The sequence below is a fragment of the Pseudorca crassidens genome, chromosome 15 (assembly GCF_039906515.1).
Source record: "Pseudorca crassidens isolate mPseCra1 chromosome 15, mPseCra1.hap1, whole genome shotgun sequence".
Taxonomy (NCBI): Eukaryota; Metazoa; Chordata; class Mammalia; order Artiodactyla; family Delphinidae; genus Pseudorca; species Pseudorca crassidens.
In genome coordinates this window covers 29,290,063-29,315,842 of record NC_090310.1, presented here as the reverse complement: position 1 = coordinate 29,315,842, position 25,780 = coordinate 29,290,063, and the positions used below count along the sequence as shown (strand labels likewise).

The 25,780-nt window shown below is 38.6% G+C and overlaps 2 protein-coding genes and 1 long non-coding RNA gene across 5 annotated transcripts in view; 1 reads left to right on the top strand and 2 right to left on the bottom strand.

Annotated features, from left to right (window-relative positions):
* ZC3H7A (zinc finger CCCH-type containing 7A) overlaps positions 1 to 25,780 on the bottom strand; it is a 236,266-nt gene that overhangs the window by 98,692 nt on the left and 111,794 nt on the right. The window lies entirely within an intron of this gene.
* LOC137207136 (uncharacterized) lies at positions 45 to 14,387 on the top strand. Its single transcript, XR_010934949.1, has 2 exons — positions 45 to 103; positions 2,524 to 14,387. It is a non-coding gene; the product is annotated as an uncharacterized lncRNA (long non-coding RNA).
* Positions 14,164 to 25,780, bottom strand: part of GSPT1 (G1 to S phase transition 1) — a 31,785-nt gene continuing 20,168 nt past the window's right edge. For all 3 annotated transcript variants that reach the window (XM_067706607.1, XM_067706606.1, XM_067706605.1), the window contains exons 8-15: positions 25,313 to 25,467; positions 24,993 to 25,133; positions 23,854 to 23,947; positions 22,928 to 23,008; positions 17,780 to 17,953; positions 16,863 to 16,952; positions 16,544 to 16,712; positions 14,164 to 14,653 (exon numbers count right to left, since the gene is read on the bottom strand). In XM_067706607.1, the coding sequence (XP_067562708.1) occupies positions 14,601 to 14,653; positions 16,544 to 16,712; positions 16,863 to 16,952; positions 17,780 to 17,953; positions 22,928 to 23,008; positions 23,854 to 23,947; positions 24,993 to 25,133; positions 25,313 to 25,467 (957 nt within the window). In that variant the 3' untranslated portion in view covers positions 14,164 to 14,600. The remainder of the gene's footprint in view (positions 14,654 to 16,543; positions 16,713 to 16,862; positions 16,953 to 17,779; positions 17,954 to 22,927; positions 23,009 to 23,853; positions 23,948 to 24,992; positions 25,134 to 25,312; positions 25,468 to 25,780) is intronic.

Genomic DNA, 25,780 nt, shown 5'->3' with positions numbered 1-25,780 from the left:
AAGTCGGGGGGCGGGGACTAGGCCCTCGAGTCACTTCCGGGAGCGCGGGGTCGAGTCTCTGGGCGTTGCGGCGACAGAGTTTGGCGGGCGAAAGCAAACAGAGGTAGGTATTCGCCCCGCCTGTGGTCTGTCACTTCCCAGAGGGATTACTTCTCTTTCTTTTCTGTTCCCGGTGTCTGTGAGGCGCGGGGAGCAGCCTGGTGACATCTCGCTCTCACTCTTCCACCGAAGAAATCGAGCGCCCGGAGGCGGGAGATGAGGCCTGTCCGCGCACCCCGTGGGGCCACCTGCTGTCAGTGGACTCCCCCCGCCCTCGACTTTAGGCTGGCGGCGTGGGGCGTGGGGAGCGCGGCCTCATCACTCACCTGCCGGGTGACCTTGGGCGAACCTAGCCACAGTCCCCGCCATGGCCAGGGTGGCGGGCCCCTCCCCGCTGACTGGTGAGGATTCCGTGGCCTCGTGCGCGGGAAACACCAGGCGCGCCGTTAAGCGGTGTGGAGCCCGAGCGGTGAGCCGGAGCCAGTCTCCTGAGCTTCGGGGCTCACAGAGGGGGGAGGTAAGAGCATGTACACGTAAAGGTGCAGGCTGGAGAACGGGAGGAAGCCTCCCTTCCTCCCCATGGCCCCAGAGGTGACCACTGTTACCTGTTTCTCCTGGAACCTTCCAGGGATGTGCTAGACATGTTTAGGAAATACTTACACTTTTTTCTCTTTAGCGATGGCTGGGTTTCAATTTTCTTTTCTTTTCTTTTTTAAACACAAGTAGTAGCCTGTACGCCCATTGTTCTGTACGTTGTAGAACATATAATATGTTGGAGGTTGTCCAAGTCAGTACCTAAGGCTATGCCTCTTTTTTAACAGCCATATGGCCTTTCACCATGTAAATAAACAAGAGGTAATTTAGGAACTTTTTGATGGATATTCAGGATGGTTATTTTTGCAATTAGCTACAGAAGATTTTGAGAGATCAAAGAATGGGAGTAGGATGCTTTCCGTGTCAGTTGCTTCCAAAGAAATGCTCCTTCCATATTGCCAAAGCTGGAGGAAGGGGTGTTTTGCTGCTGATCTCTAATACTGGCTTTGTCTTTTTTTTTTTTTTAATTTTAATTGGGGTATAGCTGATTACCAGTGTTACGTCTGGCTTTGTCTTCTTATTTTAATTAATTAATTAATTAATTTTTGGCTGCATTGTGTCTTCCTTGCAGTGCGCGGGCTTCTCATTGTGGTGGCTTCTCTTGCTGCAGAGCACGGGCTCTAGGCGCACGGGCTCAGTAGCTGTGGCCCATGGGCTTAGTTGCTCTGCAGCATGTGGGATCTTCCCGGACCAGGGCTTGAACCCATGTCCCCTGCATTGGCAGGTGGATTCTTAACCACTGTGCCACCTGGGAAGTCCTGTCTGGCTTTGTCTTTAACCAGAAACTTGTAGAAGAAGTGTTCTAAACCTTTGGCACCTACTCGCACTTGTCTGTTTTAGAATCTAGTATAAGATGGAATTCGTTTTAGCATGATGATATGAATTGTCACGTTAGGCTTCATGTATCTGTGTTTCCTAGTATTCTGAAGAGAGCATCGGGGCTGTCACATGTTGTGTCACCTGAATTCAAGTTTGAGAACCAGACTTTCGGGCCAGGGGAACAGCATGAATTCAGGTGAAAGAGGATGGTGGTGTTTGGAAGTAGTAAGTGGCTGGAGTAGGGATGGCAGAGGAAAGAAATGGGAGATGAGGCTAGAGTGGGGAGGTTAAGGAATTTATTATCAAGCTGAAGGTTTATATTTTGGAGAAATCATACAGATACAAGGTTTTTGAACTGGTACTAGGGAAGAAGAGGAGGTGATGAATTATGCTTTAGGAAAGCTAATATTGCTGTGGTATTGTAGTGGTTAAAAAAAAATGTCATATGCCCACAAATTCTTTGAAACTTAAGTGATGGAGTTTCGTTCCCCTCCCCTTGAGTATGGGCTGGACTGAGTAGACTTGCTTCTAGCAAATAGAATAGAGCAGAAGTGATGGGATGTCACTTTGGAGATTAGATTATAAAAAGACTATAGTTTCCACCTTAAGTGTTCTTTTCCCCTCCATCTTCCCCCCCACCTCTCCCTCCGTCTTTCCTTTGTTCAAAATTACTTTCTCTGGGTGAAGCCAGCTACCAAGTCCTGAGACTACTCAGGCAACCTGCCAGCAAGTGAGCTTGGAAGTGGATCCTCCTCCAATCGATCCTGCAAAGTTTTTTTTTTTTTTTTTTTTTTTTTATTTATTTTTGGCTGCGCTGCGTTTTCATTGCTGCATGCGGGCTTTCTCTAGTTGCGGCGAGCGGGGGCTACTCTTCATTGCAGTGCATGGGCTTCTCATTGTGGTGGCTTCTGTTGTCGCAGAGCATGGGCTCTAGGTGCACGGGCTTCCGTAGTTGTGGTTTGCAGGCTCTAGAGCACAGGCTCAGTAGTTATGGCGCACGGGCTTTGTTGCTCCGCGGCATGTGGGATCTTCCCAGACCAGAGCTCGAACCCGTGTTCCCTGCATTGGCAGGCGGATTCTTAACCACTGCGCCACCAGGGAAGCCGATCCTGCAAAGTTTTGAGAGATCCTGAGCCAGAACCATCTAAGCTATGCTGCTTCCAGATTCCTGACCCACACACATAAACTATGAGATAATAAATGTTTGTTATTTTAAGCCACTAAATTTGGGCTTGGTAATTTGTTATCCAAAAAAAGATAACTAGTGGAAATGTGTAGCCCTCCCATCTTCAGACCCATCAGCTGTGTTGATGTAAAAGTCCTGTTAGGACCTCACACCCAAAACAAGTTCCACCATGAGCTCATTATCTTCCTCTCAAACCTGCTCTTCGTATGTTTTCTGTCTCAGTTCATGGCACCACAAACTCACTGCCTAGTTGCCCAAGCCAGAATATGGGAATCCTCAATTCTTTTCTCCTCATCCTCCATATATGGTCAATAACAAAGTCCTGTTGTTTATTTCTTCTAAATATTTCTTGCATTCATCCAATCCTTTTTATCCCTTCCAGCTTGTGATGCAAACTATCATTACTTTTTTTCCTAGACTACTGTACCAGCCTCCTAAGTTGTCCTCCTACCTCCAGTTTTGCATATTATAGTCCATTCTTTGCCCTTCGGTGGGAGTGATCTTTGTAAAGGGCAGATGTGGTCCTATCAAACCTGATCATGCTTAACCAACTTCCTTGCCATATCATTGTCATTAGGATGAAATACAGATTCCTTAATTTGCCTTCTACATATCCAAGTGTGCATTTGTTTTCTTGTGTCCCATCTGGTTTAGAATTTGTCCTGGAAAAAAGTGTCCCAGTTTGAAAAATAAATTTTATGGTCAACCTCAACATATTAGGCACTCTTCATCTGCTGCCTCCCTTATTACCTCCCTGACTTCATACCCTGCCTCTCACCCCTTCAGTCTTTAGATCCTGGTTTCAACTCTGCAGTTCCCACTTGTCTTCATACCTTCTAACATGCTGTAACTTCTTCCTGGAGCACTACCACCTGCAAAGTCGTCCTACCATAATTGGCTGTCCCCTGCTTGAGAATAAGCTCTGAGAGGGCAGGGGAGAGCCAATTAATGGTAGGAAAACTATAAATGATATCTTCACCATTGTATCCTTAGCACCTAGCCCATATATAACATAATGAATATTCACTTGAAGAATGAGTAATGCATTGTAATGGCCTGAGACAGGGCTTAGGTTGACAAGAATAGGAAACTATTGTGGTTTTCTAGGTATTGATCTAATAGCGTGATAGCAGTGAGGACAAAGTATAAGACTTGAACAAAAATTGGATAAACAAGAAGGGAAATTCAGATTATTCCCAAATTCTGAATAACTGGGCAAATCGGTGGTTTTGTTAATAGAGCTTGGGAAGGCAGGAGGAGCAGTAGATTTGGAAAGAAAAATATGATATTCTTTTTCAATACTGAGTTTGAAGTTCCAGGGGTACATCTATGTGGATCTGGAACGTGGAGGAGAAGGTTCCTGAACTTAAATAGGAAATGTGAAAGTCATGGAAATGATGGTTAAAATTGTGGAGAGACTTCCCTGGCGGTCCGGTGGTTAAGACTCCACACTTCCACTGCAGGGGGCACTGGTTCGATTTCTGGTTGGGGAACTAAGATCCCGCATGCCATGTGGTGCAGCAGAAGAAAAAAAAAGCTTTGGAAATAGATGAGATAGCAAAGAGAAGAAGCATAGAGTCAGAATAGGGCTATGGAGAAACCCTCAGTAGGGGACAGGAGGAAAAAGAGCCTGTAAAAGAGAACTAGTTGATGTAAAAGAGGGTGCTTAGGAATGGAGAAGTGAGGATGTGTTAATACCGTCAAATACTGAAGAACTTCTAAAAGGCCAATTTGTTGGGCAGTTAGGTCATGGCGACCTTACAGAAAGCAATTTCAGTAAAGGATTATGAGGAATGTGAGTGAGAGAGGAAAACTGGAACATTGGTATATTTTAAACTTTTACCATTAAGGCAAATGAAGTGAAAATATTTTTGTGTCCCAGGGAATTCTTTATATTGACAATTCTCTTTACTATCAACGATAACGTATATAATAGCACTTGCCCATCTCTCTATATGGCATTTATTTTTAAAATTTTATTTATTTATTTATGGCTATGTTGGGTCTTCGTCGCTGCACACGGGCTTTCTCTAGTTGGGGCGAGCAGGGGCTACTCTTCGTTGTGGTGTGCGGGCTTCTCATTGCGGTGGTTTCTCTTGTTGTGGGGCATGGGCTCTAGGCATGCGAGCTTCAGTAGTTGTGGCACATGAGCTTAGTTGCTCCGTGGCATGTGGGATCTTCCCGGACCAGGGCTCGAACCCGTGTCCCCTGCATTGGCAGGCGGATTCTTAACCACTGCACCACCAGGGAAGTCCCTATATGGCATTTATTGAGTTGTTAGCATTTTTGATTTCTCCAAAGTTTGAACGTCTGTGGCCTTATCCTATTCACTTTCAATCCATAGGGCCCAACTCATGTGTAGGTGCTTACCACCAGTGAGCTTACAACTTAACAGGGCAAAATAAGGCATACGAGGCAGGAAGTGATAAATGCTGAAAGTGGTATAAGATGCCACATGAACTCAGATTACTTAAAAACTGAAAGAATAGCAGTAGGAAGAAGAGTTCTTAAAATTAGTGTTTCACCTGCTTTGATAATAACTGTTGCTTAGTTTGTTTTCTCTATGTACTAGATTGAATCTTTGAGGACCAGAACTAGAGTTTAGTTATTTTGGTACACACAGGGTATGCCTGGCCTGAGGTGAGCAGACACTGCGTCTGTGAATCCCTTTCTGCTGCCTTAAGGCTTTACTCTTAATTTTCCTCTTCCTGTTCTGTTTTCTTCATTTTCCCCTTCTCCAGTAGCTGTCTTTGTTTCATGTGTGTTATTAAGAGGTAGTGTCATGCTACTTCTCTTTTCCCTCTACGTTTTTTTTGTCCTTTTGTAGTCAAGTGGTTTCTCCTGACTCCTTGGTTTCAATCACACTATTCCTATTCCCTTTAAAGTCACCAGTGACCTTTTAAGTCAAATAATTTTAAAAAAATCCTTGTTCTTCTTGACCTGTTGTATTTGAAACCATTCTAATGTACACTGAAATTTCTCAAGGAATTTTATCCCTTCCTAAATATCCGTGCCTGCTGTTTATTAAGACCTGGGTTAGCCATTAGTGAGCACTAGTTTTAAATCTGAAATGTACTCAATTTTTTCTGTGTAAGTATAGTTGCCGTAATATGTTATTTAACTTTGGGATTTATGTTGGAAAATATTTTACTCCACCAGTTCGTCTTTTATTTTTATTTATTTATTTTTGGCCACACCATGCGGCATGCGGAATCTTATTTCTCCCACCAGGGATTGAACCCAGGCCCTCTGCAGTGGAAGCGTGGATTCTTAACCACTGGACCACCAGGGAAATCCCCCAAATGGTCCTTTAAAACAAGCTAATCTGAAAAACTAATCCATATTATTTTATCAAATTTCACTCAATAGCCTGAGGGTAGATAGTTCATTAATAAATTAAATAACTTAAAATTTTCTTAAACTGCTGTCAGTTCTACCTTTTCTTTTTAAGGCTTTTCAAACTCAAGATACTGCTGAGCACACACAAGATTAATACTATGTAAACTCTCTCTATCCAGACTCCACATATTAAATTACATTATTTATGCCTATCCTTTACCCCCTAAAAATAGTGAATTTTTAAAAGAATTAAATATGGTAATTGCCAGCCAAAATGAACATAGTATTGTACTTGTAAAGGAATACTATAGGTAGTCCTAATAATGGAGATTGAGTTAAAGGAAAACTAAATGTAATTAAGTATCCTGAACCATGTATGTGAATTACTTTTTAAAAATTAATACATACATTAACATCTGGGAAGAAATGAAAGTAATTAGCATGTACATTTCTAATGGAACAATTACTAAGTTTTGTGGTATGATTTCTTTTTATAGTAAACATACATTAAGGAAGAGACATTCAATATTTTGAGTACCCAGGTCTCACTGAATACCATTAAGTTGTTTCTCTGAAGGTACTGAAAGAGGTTTCTGTTTAAACTTCTTGAAATTTTTTTTTTTTTTTTTTGCGGTACGTGGGCCTTTCACTGTTGTGGCCTCTCCCGTTGTGGAGCACAGGCTCCAGATGCGCAGGCTCAGCGGCCATGGCTCACGGGCCTAGCCACTCCGCGGCATGTGAGATCTTCCCGGACCGGGGCACGAACCCACGTCCCCAGCATCGGCAGGCGGACTCCCAACCACTGCGCCACCAGGGAAGCCCTGAAATTTTTTTTTTAGTAGTTGCAAAATCTGCCTGCTTAACAAAATGGCATTAACTGTATGCAAAGTAGTATAAATCATAGTGCAACTACCTGCAAAGAATGTATGAAGATGTTGCTAGACGGTAAACAAAGTTTAAGAAACAGCAAACTTAATAATGGAGCTCAAATTCCAGTTATTTGAAAATAAATATTTGCTAGAATCAACTAGTAAATCTAAACAACCCTGCAAAATTAGAATAATTACAAATGACAGAACAACAACAAACAAGCCATATAATTATCCATGTCTGGGTTATCTAAAAGCAATTTTAAAAATCTTAGTGTCCTCAAGATACTCATCCTGGTATTGAAATCTGCTAGGAGATATTAACCTAGACGTAGTAGAATTAAGAGGTGAAACAATATTGCTCAAATACAGAATGTGACATTTTAAGGAAGGTAGGAAGAGCATGGTCTTTTTGGTCAGAAAGATCTGAGTCTGAATCCCAACTCAGCGATATACTAGTTATTTAGCTTTGGACAAGTTAGCTAATCTCCCAAGCCTCAGTTTCTTTATCTGTAAAATGAAGCTAGTTCTCCATTGGAATTGTAAGAGATTAAATGAGATATCATATATATCAACATAGTACCTGGCACATACATAATAGCACAGGGCCCTTTGCTGAAAATAATCATTAAATGGATTAGAAAGTGAAATGTGCATCTTAGGGCCTGAAAGAGGGGAGGCCTGTACCTAAACTCAAGCAGGGAAGAAGAGGCTGGTAAGTCAAGAAATTTTTATTAGATTCTAATTTAAAAAAAAAAAAAAAAATGGGGAGGGCCCTAGGGAAGGAGAAGCAAGAGAACAATGAGATCACCAGAAAGGAGAGAAGAAAATGAAAAGGTTTTCAGTAGAGAAACTTTATCAACCTGTTTGCTGTTCCTCTTTAGCTCTCTTCTTGTACCTATATAGCTGTGTGGGTACCTTGAGCACCTCTTGTTGCTCAGTCTCATGATGTACACCAACCCTTCCTTGTACACCATTTAGGTAGACAACTTTTTAATCCAGTCAGTCTCAATTTAGAGGAATTATATTCCTTGAGAAATGTTATTAAGGCTATTAAAAAAAAAATCTTATTTATCTGGCTGTGCCGGGTCTTAGTTGTGAGATGCGGGATCTTTAGTTGTGGCATGTGGTATCTAGTTCCCTGACCAGGTATTGACCCGGGCCCACTGCATTAGGAGCGTGGAGTCTTAGCCACTGGATCACCGGGAAGTCCCATTAAGGCTATTTTAAAAAGTGACCTCTAGGCTTTAAAAAGAAAAAGCCTTTTCAGTACCACTGATCATCTTTTATCTTTGAAGATAAGCAGCTGACAACTTCTTGGAGGACTGTGTTCTTTTAACCATACCAGTATATAACTGGTGAATGTTACTGACAGTTCAAAGTGCATCTTTACTCAAATTAGGAAGGTTTTCAATAGCCACTGAAAGTATTATGCTAGGTCATCAATAAGGGATCAATAAAAGAACTTCTAAAAGTTATTCATACATGTAATTTAATAAAATAAATCTACCAAAAAAGAAAACAAGGACTTAGCCCTGAGGTTTAAAAGAGTTAATCAGTAGAGGTACAAGTCAGGTGAATTTGCCTCTAGCAACATGAAAGTGTGATAGGGACAATCCAGTTTTATAATTGACAGGGCACATCAAAGGGAACAGAGTGAAGCAAGCACTCAAGACTGATAGGGAGATCAGAAGGGAGCTCACGTTTTTTCACCTTTGGGGAGGCTAAATAGTCTGTTTCTGTTTGGTAACAGCTTTACAAAAGCAGATAAAGGGAGAAGAAGTAAAGCTTTTCTCTCTGGTTTATTTACTCATTTGCATTTCTAATGATAAATTCAAACGAGGCTGTTTGTATTTGCAACCAACAGGAGAAAAAATCCTAATTGGAAAACAAAATTAAAATTTTCAAGGACGGACAAAAATTTATGGGATATACATCAAATAAAATTATTACCCAGCAAATATAAAGAGAATAAACTGTTAAGACATGTGGGTTAATCTCTAAAACATGCTTAAAAAAAAGACAATTGGGTGCATAATATGATTCCATTTATGTGGAGTTCATAAATGGGCAAAACTGGGACTTCCCCAGTGGTCCAGTGGTTAAAACTCTGCTCTTCCACTGCAGGGGGTGCTGGTTCCATCCCTGGTCCGGGAAGAACTAAGATCCCACATGCCACAAGGTGAGGCCAAAAAAAACAACCAGGCAAAACTAATCTCTGGCAGAACCGTGATTGCCTTGGCAGGAGGAAGGGATGGATTGGAAACAGGCAGAAAGAAACTTCCTGTAGTGATGAAAATGTTCTATATGTTGATGGGGGTGTTTACATAATTGTATACACTTGACAGACTCGTTGTAAACTTGAGATCTGTGCATTTCACTGTATGCAAGCTTTATCTTAATAAAAAAAACACTCTTGTGTACACCTTCTGTTTGCTGGACCTTCTTTAAAACAGTAATTACTCCTACGAACCTAATCCTTTCAAAATTGCTTTCTCACCCTAAAACTTAGTGTATTTGCCAGGGAAATAGCAAAGATGGTGGAGATTGCTTTTGTTCTAAGTAACTTGTGTAGTTTGGAAGCAAACAAAGTCCTTTAGGAGGATTGTACTACTCAATTCAGAGGGGTGAAATCTCAACCTAAATATAATCACAAATAAGGGTGCAAAGCAAGTTCAGTATATGTTTTCTTCCATTATGCCCTCTCTAGCTAATCTATTTTGCCAGTAGACATATTATCAGTAGCCTCACTCTTCTCTAAACTCAAAGAATACAACTTATTTCATTGTAATTTGGCCATCATTTATTCTAGACTGGGAGATACAGTTCTTCACTACAAAGCTACAACATCCAGGGTACTGATGCTATTTTTCTGCTTTAAGATACATTGATAGAGAGAACTTGTGTATCTGAAACTGGTTCCACAGGCCATGAAGTGTAAAATCTTGTACACACTGCAGTACCGTGCCTATGTGTGGTCTGATGCCCAAACACGACATTGAGCATTGTAGAGAAAACAGGTTCACTCAGTGTATGATACAATACAGGTGATATAAAGAGACAAATCCTTCAAAAGGGAAGATGACAATTTTTATTGTTATTACAAAAGCAAATTTTTTTTTAACATCTTTATTGGGGTATAATTGCTTTACAATGGTGTGTTAGTTTCTGCTTTATAAAAAGCAAATTTTTTTAACTTCAGTCATTTGAATAATTGCAAGAGCAGACTAAGGGCTTAATCCTCACACAGGCACCAAGTCAGGCACAGTAGGTAGCTACAAATCATAAGAAAAAGGTTTCTTTACCTTGGATTCCTGTAATTCCTACCTAGAGCATTCTGCCATGCTTTGGAATTAGTTAAAAACCCAGCAAACCTAATCAGTTCCCTTTAATTCTGCTTTTTAAAAAATGAGAGCTAGGTATTAACCTGCTGTCTAGTGAAAACTAGTCACTAAATCCTGGCCTGAGAGAGAGCCACATTTGTTTTAGAGCAAAGAGAAGAAAGTAGTTAACTAAGAGGTGTGTCAATTTCTGAGAGCCCCATGTGAGTCCTTAAGATATAGACCTTCTGGACTCAGACCTCAGTTTCACCTAATGCATGTGGATGGTCACCTGAGGAGTGCAGGAGCTCCAGCTCCAGCACAGACACTCTTTCCGGGGAAGCAGGAAAGGAGGTAGCAGGGACTTGGGCTGACATCTGAAGCACTAAGGTAATGTGCCTGGCAGAGGGTAGCCTCAGGAAGCACAAAATGTAATTCTACCTTTGCTGTCCACAAACCTGAGGTTTAAAGGGCACAGTGGCATGTGTGGCAAGGCAGAAAAGACAATTACCATTCTGAGAATTGATGAAGAAATCCTGCCTAATTTTCTGCCTAATCAGACATGGTGCCTATCTGCTTCTCCCTTATTTTGGAGAACACTCCCAACACTCCCACACCTCCAGGCCCTTAAAACATTTCTTAGTAAACAACTCAGCTAGCATATTACTGTTTCAAGGAAGCATAGGATTAGAGGTATGTGAAAAGTGTATTTACTGAAAGGAAGACTCAATATGTTCTAGCATATTGAAAATTAAGAATATCCTAGAGCCAAAACCATCACAAGTTGAACCATATTTACCCTACCTGAAATTTGGCAGTAAACTGGTTCAAATGGAATCCACTGAACTACAGGAAAATAACACTTCCTATTCCATTTACCATGAAATCTAATATAACCAACTGACTGCTAAAGTTAAACCTACTAGGTTTTTGAACTCAAAGTTGTGCATGTGTAATTACATTTATATAACAAGTTGCTGCCATGGCAAGATTTCTAGAGAAAGAAACAAGATCATAAATGTATTAGATGGCATCTGCTATAATCACTGAAAAATTAGCTGGAGGAAATATAAGCCATATTATTTGGAGACAGAAAATCGTCCCCTAAATTCTGTTGATTGCTATCTACCTTAAGTGTATATGTCTGTGAGAGGATTAATGGCACAGTTTATTCTATAAGATAGGCCAACGCTGAAAATTTAGTCATCCTACAGTCAGAGCTATAGTGCTGTTACCAGAATTTTCACAAAGGGTTTTTAAAAGCTGAAAGTTGCGTGACGTTAAGAGCTACAATAAAAACTGTCCCTTGACTACCTTAAATTCCTACCCAAAGCAGTGAAGCTGTCATCCACGAAGCAGCGGTCCACAAGGAAGTCCATGCCAATGAGGAAAGGTGCTAGAGTGCTGTCATGTGGAACAGCCATCAAAGACCACAGAGTAATTACAGTCGTAACTAGTGTTTTCTGAAGATTGCCAGGGAGTTTAGTTGATTTTTTTCAAAAATTCATCATGGAAGCAGTTTTCGACCATAAGTTCACCTTTTTCTTGGGTTGCAAAACTGCGGCTGGTTGAAAGTATGACCCAGAGTATCTGCAGTACTTCAGCTGAGGATGCCTGTAACTGTTCAGTTGCATCACGTTCAAAGTCCATCCCATATTGTAAAAGCAGTTCTTGTAGTTTATGTAACTAGCAGACAAGTATGAATTACCTCGTTACAGTGAACAACCTGTATCCTTTTATAATTTACAAAATTTTTACATTCAATTATCACATTTCAATTCAAAACAAATATACATGGGCTTATTTACCCAAGAACACTTTACTATTTGTCACTTAATTTCGTGGCATTATATACTCAGTCCATCTCTTTTGGTTTGATTTTACATAATTTTCATTGGATGAGTTGTTTGCAAATTAAAAACAAGAAGCAAATGCTGTATTTCCCCTTCTCCCACAGTAAGAAATAGGATTTAAAATGGCCATCACTTAGATGTTTATTTCAGTATCTTTCTTAAATTCATTTCATTAATTTAAAAAACTATAATTAAATAATATATCATGAAAGCTGTATAAAGAACATCATTAATGCAAAGAAAATTGTGATTCTAACATATCTATGCTAAAGAGGAAAAAAATGTTTAGGTCTGTAATATCCTAAGTCTACAGCCAATTACCCTATTTTTGCCTTGTCAACAATGTAAACACGTTTGTACTTACAGAAGACAAAATGACAGCGTAGGAATCTGTATTGCTTTTTAAAGGTCCAACATCTCCACACACTCCCAGTTCACTTCAGACATTATATTTGCCCATCCAAGTAACCAGGCAGTGTAATGAGTTTAAAATGCATCAAGTTTAAGTGAGCATTCTTCCCAAAGAACTTAAAAGCCCATAAAAATGTATGGTGTTGGTTAACAATGAGGTTTCTTCTAAATAATCTTATTTGCATAAATATACAAGAATCCATTGAATTTTATTTCATAATTATCCTTTTTTTTTTTTTTTTTAGAGGTAGGCCCTTCACAGTTGATATCCATGTCATTTTACTTGAGTCTTGGCAACATACACATAATATCCTAAAAGTGTAAATGTTTTAATAGCAAACATAACTGTTTTTTAAAAAATGTGTTCAGTTTAAAAATGGAAATCTATCTCTGGAATTAATTTCAATGACTCTTGAGCTTTTAAAGATTCATTAAAATCCAAGCAATTGCTAGTATTTTGTTCTTAATAACTTGGAAGTAGAAAAAGAGTTACTATGCACTGATTAAAGCTCCCACATATCCCAGAAAAATAAAAGCCCAGAGATTTGCAGACATAATAAATTTTATTTAAATTTCATGCAGTTTTAATAGCCGTGAGTATAGTTATAGGAAGCTGGAGGACAGTAACTATGCTCTGTCCATAAGATGTGGCCTCATTCATGAAATGAATGGGAATTTTACAGTTAAGAAAACAGGATTAGATTAATTTTTATGTTTTGTGACTGGAAATACAGTCTGACTAGGCTTTTCTTTTCTGAGGCAGATGATTACATGGAAGGGACATGTCATTAAACACACAATTACAAAGTATCTTATTTAGAGATAAACCAATCTAAAAGAGGCCAAGTCTTTGATAAAGGGGGCATCCAATAAACCCAGAAAGTGTCCCCTCCATTTCCCATTTATTCTCATTAAAAAATTTCAAAGTTGTGACACAGTTTTAACAGAAAGTCAGCCTTTGATCTAAAATCCACAATGCTGCATTGCGGTTCATCCAAATCATAATTTAGCAAATTTCAAGAAAACAGTCAATTTCGAAAAATTGAGAAAAACTTACACTGTGCTTGATTCTATTTATCACTGTTAACTTTAGTCTGTGCAGATTCTGATGGTTCTAGTTGCTGGATGAGATTTAGCTTTAATCAGCAAGAATCATCCAGCCTTTAAAATTACTAATACAAACAATAAACTGAGTAATTTGTAGAACTGGCACTTGCAGTTGATACAGTTTTCATATTAGATGCATGCAGCTCTTATAAATACTAAAGGAGGCATTTCTGCCACGTCTCAACATGCTGTCTTTATTGTAAATTCCATTAATTTAACAAGTTAATGGAATTTTTCGTAGGGGTACAATTTTATTATGCTTTATACTTATAAAAACTACAGTATGCTGTTCTTGTATTTTAAAACCACTTACTGTGTTTAAGAAATCATGTTAAAATATAAATTGGCAGAAACTGGTAGACCTAATAAAGCAGTGTCACAGTTGCATAAAGATACTGTATGTATGCATTAACCATCAAAAGAATGGGGTCAAACTAATTCTTTCTTTTAATACAAACTTGAACATTGTTTGTAAATGCCTCATTTAAAGTAGTGGATAAGGAAAGTTTAGAAAAGTCCAAGTAATAAAATGTACTCAATTACTTGGTAAAGTTAAAAAGCTAATGCAACAATGTTACATCCAGATAAAAAACATTATTCAAAAGCAATTCAAATACCGAAAAGGGTTTCAAATTGAATATTTTATTAACATGGTAGTTGTCTTTGTAACATGTGCACACACACTCGCACACTCAGAATGATCTGCCTGGGGGAAAAAAAGACTAAGTATGCCTAAGGGAAATGAAAAATTAAAAAATTCCTGGTAGGTTTTCATTATTGTAGGCAATTATGTCCACATCACTTACAAAGCTATTGCCAAATCTGTCCAAGGAAGCAGAGTTTGAGAGGGGAAGAAAAAAATCTTGGGAAAAATTCAACAGTGGCATAGCAGAGCTCTCAATATGAGAAAGCTGACATAATGTGGACTTTTGCTGTGAATTTTTGTCTTTGCAAAACATGGGGAGAGGTTTGTCAATGGGCAGAAAATAAGAGTAGGCGGTGTGAAGTAGGCTTTTGCAGTCAGTTTTCCTCACAGTATTGTGCAGGGTCATCAAGAAAATGCTTAGTCTTTCTCTGGAACCAGTTTCAGAACTTTTCCAATTGCAATGGTCTTACCTAGAAATGAAATTTTTAAAAAACCTTTTCAGTAGTTAACAGCAAGGCTATGTAAGATATTAAATCATATTTTAAATCATTATTTTACAATGTAAATGACTAACTGGCTTTACCATCAAAGACGTGATTTCTGATTAATGGAGGGGAACTGAAGATATGATTTTCTTTCAAAAATCTATGCTTGGAGAAGTAAAATGTGGATATCCGTACAATGGAATACTATTTGGCAATAAAAAGGAATGAATTACATACAGTACAAGCCACAACATGACTGAAGCTCAAAAACATGCTGAGTAAAATAAACTAGACACTAAAGGCCACAAACTATATGATTCTATTTTATATGTCGTGTCCCAAAAAAGGCAAACAGATAGAAAAAGTAGGTTTATGGTTGCCTAAGGCTAGGGGTGGGAATAGGTGGTGACTTTGTGAACAGGTATTAGGGTTCCGTTCTAGATGTTATAAAATTAGAATGCGGGGATGACTGTACAACTCTGTAAACATATAATTCACTGAATTGTATACTTAAAACAGGTCAATTTCATGGTATGTAAATTATCTCATTAAAAGCTGTTAAACAGGGCTCTCAGTCCTATTATAAGAGATAGAAAACCCATGTAGATCTTGTGAAAAACCTAAAAGCCAACTACTCTTTAGAAAGAAAAAAAATTCTGGGGTTAAAAATTCTTGCTACATTAATTTCTTCTGCCTGATTTTATCAGGTAACTAAAATTCTCGTTTTGTTATATTAATGGGACAAACCCAGTAACCAGTTTCACCAAGAAGAGTTTTAAGATAATGACTTCAAATGGATACCACCTTTACACAGATTTCTCCAAAATAAGGCTCAGGGACCATATTCATCATATTCCCAGTGCTTGGCATGGCTCCTGCCATGCAGTAGATATACAGTAAAGTTACTGCTGAATGAAACTGGAACTAATATGTGAACTGACTATTCTATATTTCAAGTGAACCATGAAGTTTTATGTAAAGTTTTCCATAGTCTTAAAAGTTATCTAAGTTAATATAATAATCTATAGAGAAATGTCATTTTGTTTCCATAATACCAGAGTTTCATGGCTGTGAGATAAGAAAATTACAGCTGTTCCAATCCACTCAGATAGGCAGAAATGGACACACACACAAAAGAACATGAATATTAAACTTCTGAAATATTAGGTGTTAAGACTATCAATCTATGTACCCCTTTTATCTCCCCCCATTTCGATGTGGTTAATGTTTATCATATTTGATTTTAAAATGATTTCTTCTGAGCATAAAAAAAGATGTCTACCTCAGAGGCTTGCTTAGTAAAAATTTTCTCTACAGGATAGAGTCCTTCAAGATGAGGGTTTTTTTTTTTTTTTTTTTTTGCGGTATGCGGGCCTCTCACTGCTGTGGCCTCTCCTGTTGCGGAGCACAGGCTCCAGACGCGCAGGCTCAGCAGCCATGGCTCACGGGCCCAGCCACTCCGCGGCATGTGGGATCCTCCCGGACCGGGGCACGAACCCGTGTCCCCTGCATCGGCAGGCGGACTCTCAACCACTGCGCCACCAGGGAAGCCCCAAGATGAGTTTTAATCACACATATTACAGAGGATTTCATCATAGAAATGTCTTATTTAGTAATAAATAAAATGACTCTCAAAATCCACTGCTTGCAAAATATTAAAATTAAGATTATTCATCTAGAGCATCACTACTAAGATGTGTTGTCAAGTCTGTCTGCTGTTCAACTCATTCAACTCATAAAACATTTATTATATGAATATATTATAAAACAAGTATCCAAGTTTCCTATGAACTTGCAATGTGCGCTGCACTCAGATGAAGATTACCAAAGCTAAGCATCTTAGATATAACACTAGACATCAGTTTAAAGGCTTACCCTCATCTCTTAAAGTAAAACGACCCATCTGAGGGAAGTCTTTAAAGGTCTCAAGGCAGATGGTTCCTGCTGTTCTCAAGCGGGCAATGCATACTTGATCTTGTTTCACAAAGCGGGGTCGAGTCTTACTTTTTTCTCCTGATTTTTTGTCTACCAAGCAGATTAAGGCCTATCCAAGAAAAAAGGATGAGATTGGAATAATGTCAAATAAAAATCTTTAATACTAGAAGTGCAAATAAGAATACATCACTGTTGCTGATCAAAAATTATCAAGATGAAATGGTCTTAAAACAAAAACCTCAGTTATCTTAAAACTCACTGTTATTTCGACTTCTTCAATACAGGTATGGATATGCAGCACCGCATTATAACCTGGGCAGATGATGGATTTGTGCTCTATAATCACTATCTGTCAAACAAAAAAATTCACATCTTTATCCCTAGGTAAAAAAGAATTGAATGTGTAACTCACAATCTCAGTAGGGCACCAACTTATTTTTGTGTTGGATCAGGTTGCCTTACCTCCAAGCATGAACTTTGTATCCTTACCTCACTGATCTTCTTGGCAAGCACACAAACTTTAAAGACACAGGCCGACTTTCTTCTCTGGGAAGGCTTTCCTCTATACTCCCCACCAAGGAATTAATCATTGCTGCTCACATGCTAGGTTTTTTCCTCCTAGATGTGAACTTATAGTTTTATCCGTTTCCCAGTATCCAAGGTCCAAAGTTAACAACCTTGTATCTGACATCAAAATCTAACTTGATTAGTCATCGCATCTTAGAACTCAAAAATTCTGCAAGCTGTACCAATCACTTACTCTTTCATTGTCCTGGGGAGGTCAGGTTGCTAATAACATCGAGAAATTATGTGTGTTTTTCTGTCTGGAAAGTTATTTGCTCTGAATGAACAGACAAACCATGACTTCCACAGCAACTACTCTCTACTTAAAGTGAAAAACACTTTGAGCAAAATGTAAGTATCAATATATATTATCAACAGGAAATAAATAGGGAACTTACAAAGCATACTACCTACCCAGTACTTGTACCATCTTAAAGACTTTATGTGTATGAGATATACATCACAGTTGTGATCTCTATATATGGTTTATTCTATTTTAGTTCCCCTTCTGCACACAATGGCATGTCACCAATAATCAGGACAAAGGAGATTTAAATTCTAGTTTCATTTAGACAGTGAACATCATCATAATAATTACAACAATTGGTTTACCTGGGCATCAAATGTGCGACCAGAATGACAAAGATTATTAGGATCACAAAGTATGAACCCTGGAAGAATCTCCTCCTCTTCAATTCCTTTCAGTCTGATTTTGAGGTTTTCACCTGGGGCTACAGAATCAGTTTCTACATCATCAGAAAGGATTCCAAGAACTTCCACGTTGTGCTTAAAAAGAAACCAAGATTGGAGATTTTTTGACACATTCACTGCATTATAGAACAGAAAATTATCTGTTTGCTGAAGACTTGCAAGTCACATTTTTCTGTGGTTGTTGATTAGCCAAAATAATTCTTTGAGTGTGAAACTTTATAACATTTGTATGACACGAACTTAATGAAAAAAATCATATCCTAGAAGTACAAACTGCCAATTAGAAGATTTATCTGTCACATCCTAATAATTTCCAAATAGAACAAGTATAAAGTAACATTTGTCTTTTTCAAAATTACAACATTAAATCTAAAATTTGGATTTTAATTTTATGGATGTAATTATTATTATTATTATTGTTAAATTCCAGGAGTTAACAGACATAGTTTCCATTACCTATCAATCCCCCAAACATCCAAAGAATGTACTTTTCTAAGGTTATTTGAACAGCTAAGCTTTAAAGCACATTGACTGTTTAATAGGTAGTTTCCTTTTGGGGTGATGAAAATGTTCTGGAACTAGACAGTGGTGACGGCTGCACAAAACTGTGAATGTACCTAAATGTCATTAAATGGTAAAATTTATATGTCTTTTACCACAATAATTTTTTTTTTAAAGAGCATATAGATGGAGAAAAAAATGTTAAAAGCAATACTCACTAGTATTCCCTCATTTTATTCCACTTCTGCCCTTAGAAGTAATTCATATTTTTAAAACACATGGCAGAAAACAAACAAAATAAAGCCTTCAGGACAAAAATGAACTTTCTCATGATGGTGGACATACAGTAGAGAATCCAGAATCACTATATTCCATATGAGAATTCTACAAACTGTCACTTGCTAAACTCTAGTAGTTTCCCCATACACACACATACACAAATAATGGCTTTCTTTCCCAAAAGGCAGCTTATACCTTACTGATACCTGTCTGTCGAAATTCATTCCAAGAACTGGTAATATAGCCATATTTGCTAGCAAATTCTTTACAGTAATGGGATAAAGGAGTAGAAACTAGCAGTTCCACCATACACAACTAAACAAGTATTGTTTAATACTTTTTGCCCAAATAATCCAGCATAATTAATTCCTCTCCCCAAATAAGGACTTTTATAGCTAAACAAAATAGAGCAAGTCTAATCTCTAATCCATACTTATGAAAAATTAAGACCAACAAATTCTTAGTTTATGAAAGGTATTAAGGATTTTACCTACTCTAAGTACCTCACATAAGTGGAGTCATACATGATTTATCTTTTTGTGTCTGGCATATTTCACTTAGTATAATGCCCTCCAGGTTCATCCATGTTGTAGCCTATGTTAGAATTTCCTTCCTTTTTAAGCTGAGGTAGTATTCTGTTGTACGTATACACCACATTTTGTTTGCTTATTCATCCATCAATGGACACTACAGGTTGCTTCCACATTTTGGCTATTATGAATAATGCTGCTATGAACATCAGTTCTTTTAAAATTTATTTTTGGCTGCGCTGGATCTTTGTTGCTGTGCGCTGGCTTTCTCTAGTTGCGGCGAGTTGGGGCTACTCTTCATTGCAGTGCGCGAGCTTCTTGTTGTGGAACACGGGCTCTAGGTGCACGGGCTCTAGAGCGCAGGCTCAGTAGTTGTGGTGCACGGACTTAGTTGCTCCGCAGTATGTGGGATTTTCCTGGACCAGGGCTCGAACCCGTGTCCCTTGCATTGGCAGGCGGATTATTAACCACTGCGCCACCAGGGAAGTCCCTGAACATCAGTTATTCAAGGTCTGCTTCCAGTTCTTTAGGGTATATACCCAGATGTGGAACTGCTGGATCATGATTATTCTATTTTTAATTTTTTTGAAGAAATGCCATTATGTTTTCCACAGCAGCTGCACAATTTTACATTCTTGCCAACACTGCACAAAGGTTCCAATTTCTCCACATCCTCACCGGCACTTGTTATTTTCTGGGGTTTTTGATAGTAGCCATCCAGATGGGTGTGAGGTCTCACTGTGGCTTTGATTTGCATTTTCCTAATGATTAGTGACGTTAAGTATCTTTTCATGTGCTTTTTGGCCACTGTACCTCTTTGTAGAAATGTCTATTTAAGTTCTTCGCTCATTTTTTAGTCAGCTTTTTTTTGTTTTTTTTTTTTGCGGTACATGGGCCTCTCACTGTTGTGGCCTCTCCCTTTGCGGAGCACAGGCTCCGGACGCGCAGGCCCAGCGGCCATGGCTCATGGGCCTAGCCTGCTCCGCGGCATGTGGGATCTTCCCGGACCGGGGCACGAACCCGTGTCTCCGACATCGGCAGGCGGACTCTCAACCACTGCGCCACCAGGGAAGCCCAGCTTGCTTTTCTTTTTGTTGTTGAGTTGTAGGAGTTCTTGATATATTATGGATAGTAACCCCATATCAGATTTATGATATACAATTTTTTACCCACATTCTGTAGGGTGCCTATTAATTTTTAAATGTAAAATAGCCTGGCATCTACATCTTTTAAAACATTTCATTCTATTCCACTGAGACTCAGGGGACTAGTGAACTCAGTGAACAGAGTTTTTAAGGCTTGATTAACAACTGTAAGATATGCTACATTGACCTGCTTAGTCATTAGTATAAAGGGACAGCTTCTACAAGAACTAGTATATTAAGGCCCTTTACCTTTAGCTATAGCCCAGCTCTAGGTTCACTTGCCCATAAGTACTTTTCTTTTCTTTATTGTGATAAAATACTCATAAAATTTACCTTTTTAAACCATTTTACATTGTACAATTCAGTGGCATCTACGTTCACAATGGTGTACAACCATCACCAGTATCTGGCTCCAAAACACCTTCATCACCTCAAAAGAAAACTCTATACGCATTAAGCAATCACTCCCCATTCTTCTTCCCCAAGCCCCTTGCTTCCATCTCCACAAGCAAACTCAACTTCTGTGACTGCTGAACAAAATAGAGCAAGGATTCAAACTGACCATTATTTCCATTCATTTATCATTGACCTTCAAGTTGCAGAGGTAATTACCTTAGAAAAAAGATTCTATGATAGGATACTCTGATCTCCAAGGCATCAAGAAACCCCAAAGTAGGGCTTCCCTGGTGGCGCAGTGGTTGGGAGTCCACCTGCCGATGCGGGGGACACGGGTTCGTGCCCCGGTCTGGGAAGACCCCACATGCCACGGAGTGGCTGGGCCCGTAAGCCGTGGCCGCTGAGCCTGTGCGTCCGGAGCCTGTGCTCCACAACGGGAGAGGCCACAGCAGTGAGAGGCCCGCGTACAGCAAAAAAAAAAAAAGAAACCCCAATTATACCTAAACAGTACATTGACAATTACCTTTTGTAATTCACTGTGCCTGGAATAAGCATGGTAAAGAAATTCTCAGGGGACCTCCCTGGTGGCACAGTGGTTAAGAATCCGCCTGCCAATGCAGGTTCAAGCCCTGGTCCAGGAAGATCCCACATGCCGCAGAGCAACTAAGCCCATGTGCCACAACTATTCAGCCTGCGCTCTAGAGCCCACGAGCCACAAATACTGAAGCCCATGTGGCTGGAGTCCGTGCTCCACAACAAAAGAAGCCACCATAATGAGAAGCCTGCACACCGCAACAAAGAGTAGCCCCCGCTCGCCACAACTAGAGAAAGCCTGTGCGCAGCAGCAAAGACCCAACACAGCCAAAAATAAATAAATTTATGAAAAAAAAAAGAAAGAAAGAAATTCTCAGTTAAATCTTAACAAAGTCTCTATTTGGAAGTTCTGATGATTCAGGCCTGTTTTCCTACATAACTAATACCTCTAGATTGTTAGAGAAGTCCTCTGGAAAACAGGTAACAGTTTCTTAGTAACACGTCATGTGCAATTATCAGCAACTGAGCAGTCAGAAATAACACAAAGGAATAGCTTGAGATTTTTGCATGTTACTTAATGAAACCCTCTCCAATAATGAAGAAATTACAATAAGGTAGAAAGAAAGAGTTAGGAACAGACCCATTTATGATAAAGGCAAATCCTCTTCTCCCAAAATAAATCAGGAACATAGGTTAGACACATTATTTTATAGTACCCAACATAACGATGTACAAAAAATAAAAGGAAGCTAATTATATCATGATTAAAGCTGAATTTTCATCCCTGGCTCACTTACTAATCCAGTGTGTTAACAGAAGCAAATCACTTAATCACTTCAGATTTCTATTTACTTCCTGTAAAATAATGGAGTTGGGCTTCCCTGGTGGCACAGTGGTTAAGAATCCGCCTGCCAATGCAGGGGACACGGGTTCAAGCCCTGGTCAAGGAAGATCCCACATGCCGCGGAGCAACTAAGCCTGTGTGCCACAACTACTGAGCATGTGCTCTAGAGCCCGCGCACCGCAACTACTGAGCCCACGTGCTACAACTACTGAAGCCCGTGTGCCTAGAGCCCATGCTCCACAACAAGAGAAGCCACTGCAATGAGAAGCCTGCTCACTGCAACTAAGAGTAGCCCCTGCACGCAGCAACGAAGACCCAATGCATTCAAGAATAAATAAATAAATAAACAAAAACGGAGTTGAAGCTTTCATGATGATGAACCTTTTTTTTTTTCTTTGCGGTACGCAGGCCTCTCACTGCTGTGGCCTCTCCCGTTGCAGAGCACAGGCTCCGGACGCACAGGCTTAGCGGCCGTGGCTCACGGGCCCAGCCACTCCGCAGCATGTGGGATCTTCCCAGACCGGGGCACGAACCCGTGGTCCCCTGCATCGGCAGGCGGACTCTCAACCACTGTGCCACCAGGGAAGCCAGATGGTGCACCTTTTAACTCTAACATGGAGCTAATACTGTCCCTTCTCCATTTGTCAATAAATAACATCACATATTCTTGATTAAATTTTGTACTTGACATTAATAAAACATAATCCTGGATTTAAAAAGTTGTTTCTTTTAATGAAATCCCTAAGACTGAAAAGTTCTGGCTCCTTGCTAATATTTTCAAGAGAAAATTTAAATGAGCAAGAGCATTACTAATTCTTACCTTGTTTGGCATCATAACAAGCTGCTGACCTTTACAAATAGATCCTGATTCTAGCTTTCCCAGGACCACAGTGCCCATATCCTGTTTAAATTTAAAATGAAAAACCAAATGTCAGACTTCTATTACTACTCTACAGCAGTTCAACAACCCAAAGTGAAATCTTGCAGGGCTTACTCATAAAAGAAAATCTTTAGCTCAAGTGGTAGAATGCTTAGGATTAATCTCAAACACAGGTAAATACTCTGTATCTGTGTCATAAGCATATGTATAATTATAATACTGAAAAAAAGGAGGCTTAGGATTTAAAAAGAAAGCACACTGCAGGAGACAGGGCAGAATTTTGTTTGAAGATCTGAATTATTTGTTCAAATTCAGGTTCTCTCAAAAATATCTGAGACTTTTCTCTCTTTTATAAAATTGGAAAAATACTTGTTCAAGAAATTTAACATGAAGCTAATCAAAGAATGAAGTGTTTGAGAAGGGCAAAATATTACATATTGATAGTGCAATACTTAAAAACCTAGTTAAAAATAGTGAAGCTTATTTTTTTAAAGATTAACATCCAGTTGGTTGGTGAGGCTATGGGAAAACTAGCACTCATATACTGCTTGCTGGTGGTCATGTAAGTTAGCACTGTATTCTGGAAGGCTGTTTGTCAGTATCCATCAACGTTAATACACAAACCCTTCCAGCAGTTTTACTTATAGGAGTCTCTCTCTAAAACTGATCATTGGCTCACTGGAAAATAGCTGAAATAAACTAAGTTTGTTGATTAAATTATGGTCTATCTATATCACTGAATAATATATAACCATTAAAAAAGAGACATCTATGTTATGTTGTTAATTATTAAAGTTATTTCATAATTTAAAACAAAACAATTTATCACCTCCCATAAAACCCAAGTTCTTGAACATTTTGGGTACCTTGTACTTATCCACAATTGGCAGCCTGATTGGTCCATCAACTGATCTACTGAAGTTTGGCAAATTATCCAGATATGGAATAAATGGTAATCCACTGAGAACATAACAATATCCATTAAAGAGAGTCAACATAAATGTTAAAGTTTTAAGAATTACATGACTCTAACTTTATACAAAAAAAAGTGGTTATAACAATATTTCCATTCTACCCATGTAGTCTTCTCATTCAACCTTTTTATTATCCAGTTCATTTCACTTATTCCTCAGAAAAATTTAAAAAAATAACAAAATAGCTCAATATAATGAAAAAGCTTCCCCATAAACTTATTTTATTAAAATTGAGAAAACTATTTTATGGCAAATAACCCACATGTAATAAAATGACTCCACTCTATTACTTAATTTTTATGGAGTTTTCCAGCTCTGAAATCAGGATTCTATAAAATATTAATAGTTTCCCCTTTAAAACTACAGTATATGGATTGGGAGGCTTAATATTGCCAAGATCGCAATGCTCCCCCCAAACCAATCTACAAATTCAATGAAATCCTTAGTAAAATCCCAGCTGCCTTTTGGCAGAAATTGATGAGCTGATCCTAATATTCATATGGAAATTCAAGGGACCCAGAACAGCCAAAATAATTTTGGGGAAAAAAATAACAAAATTCAAAGACTCACACTTCCCAATTTAAACACTCATGAAGCTAAAGTAATCAAGACTTTACCTTACAAAAAATTAATCCAAAATGAAACACTCCCCTAAGAGCTTCAATAGGCTTAAATGAAAATAACAGGGCTAACTCTTTATGACCGGATTAGGCAACACTTCCCTAGGCATGACACCAAAAGCACAATTAAGAAAAAAAATAAACTAGACTTCATCAAAATTAAGACCTTTTGTGCTTCAAAGGACACCATCAAGAAAGTAAAAAGACAGCCCACAGAATGGGAGAAAATACTTGTAAATCGCATATCTGATAAGGGACTTGTATCAGGTGAGTAAAGTACCCTTAACAACTCAATAACAAAAAGACAACCCAATTAAAAGACAAAGGTCATGGTATTATTAACGCCAAGGTTACAGTCAATATTTTCTTAAATTACTTACTAAGACACAAACTCTTAAAAAGGTTACTTACATGTACCAAGGACAGAAATCTGATTGCTCTTTAAGATTTGCTCCAGTCAGTCCTGAGCAGGGCATGAAGTGAATGTCCTTTTTGGGATTGAAGCCAACTTTTTTCAAAAACGGCACTAGTTTCTCTTTACATTCTTCATATCTATTAATATTTATAAATAACTCAATTATAATGTAAAGCAACTGAACTCTAGTTTCAACACTACACAAATTAAGGTTTAGAAAAACCCCAGGGAAAAAAAAGCATACAGTAACAAAACCATCCTTTATTCCACTAACATGTCTATTAAAAAAAAAAAACAGTAAGACATCCAAACTTACCTCTCATTGCTCCAATTTACTGTTGGATCATCCATCTTATTAATAAGCACAATTAAGTGTTTTACACCTGCTGTCTTTGCCAACATTGCATGTTCTCTCGTCTGTCCTCCTTTTTCAAATCCAGTTTCGAACTCTCCTTTCCTGGCAGAGATTACCTATTCCAAGAAATTAAACAGTTTATTCTTACACATTCAGGTACACTCTTCTAGCAATAAAACATCTTTCCTTTCAGTTTTATTAGAAGCTTCTTCCAAGAAAATATAAGTAAATTAGTTATAACATACATACTTTTGAACATCACAATGTCTAAATGCTTTAAGATTTTGGTAAATGTTTCTTGATTCCCAATTTTCCAAAATCTAGTACGCCTTTATATTTTAAAATTCTATGTATGTGATTTAGTGCTAGTACGCTGACCACCCCCCGCCAAAAAAAATTGCAAAATGACTGAAGACCTTAAAACGGATA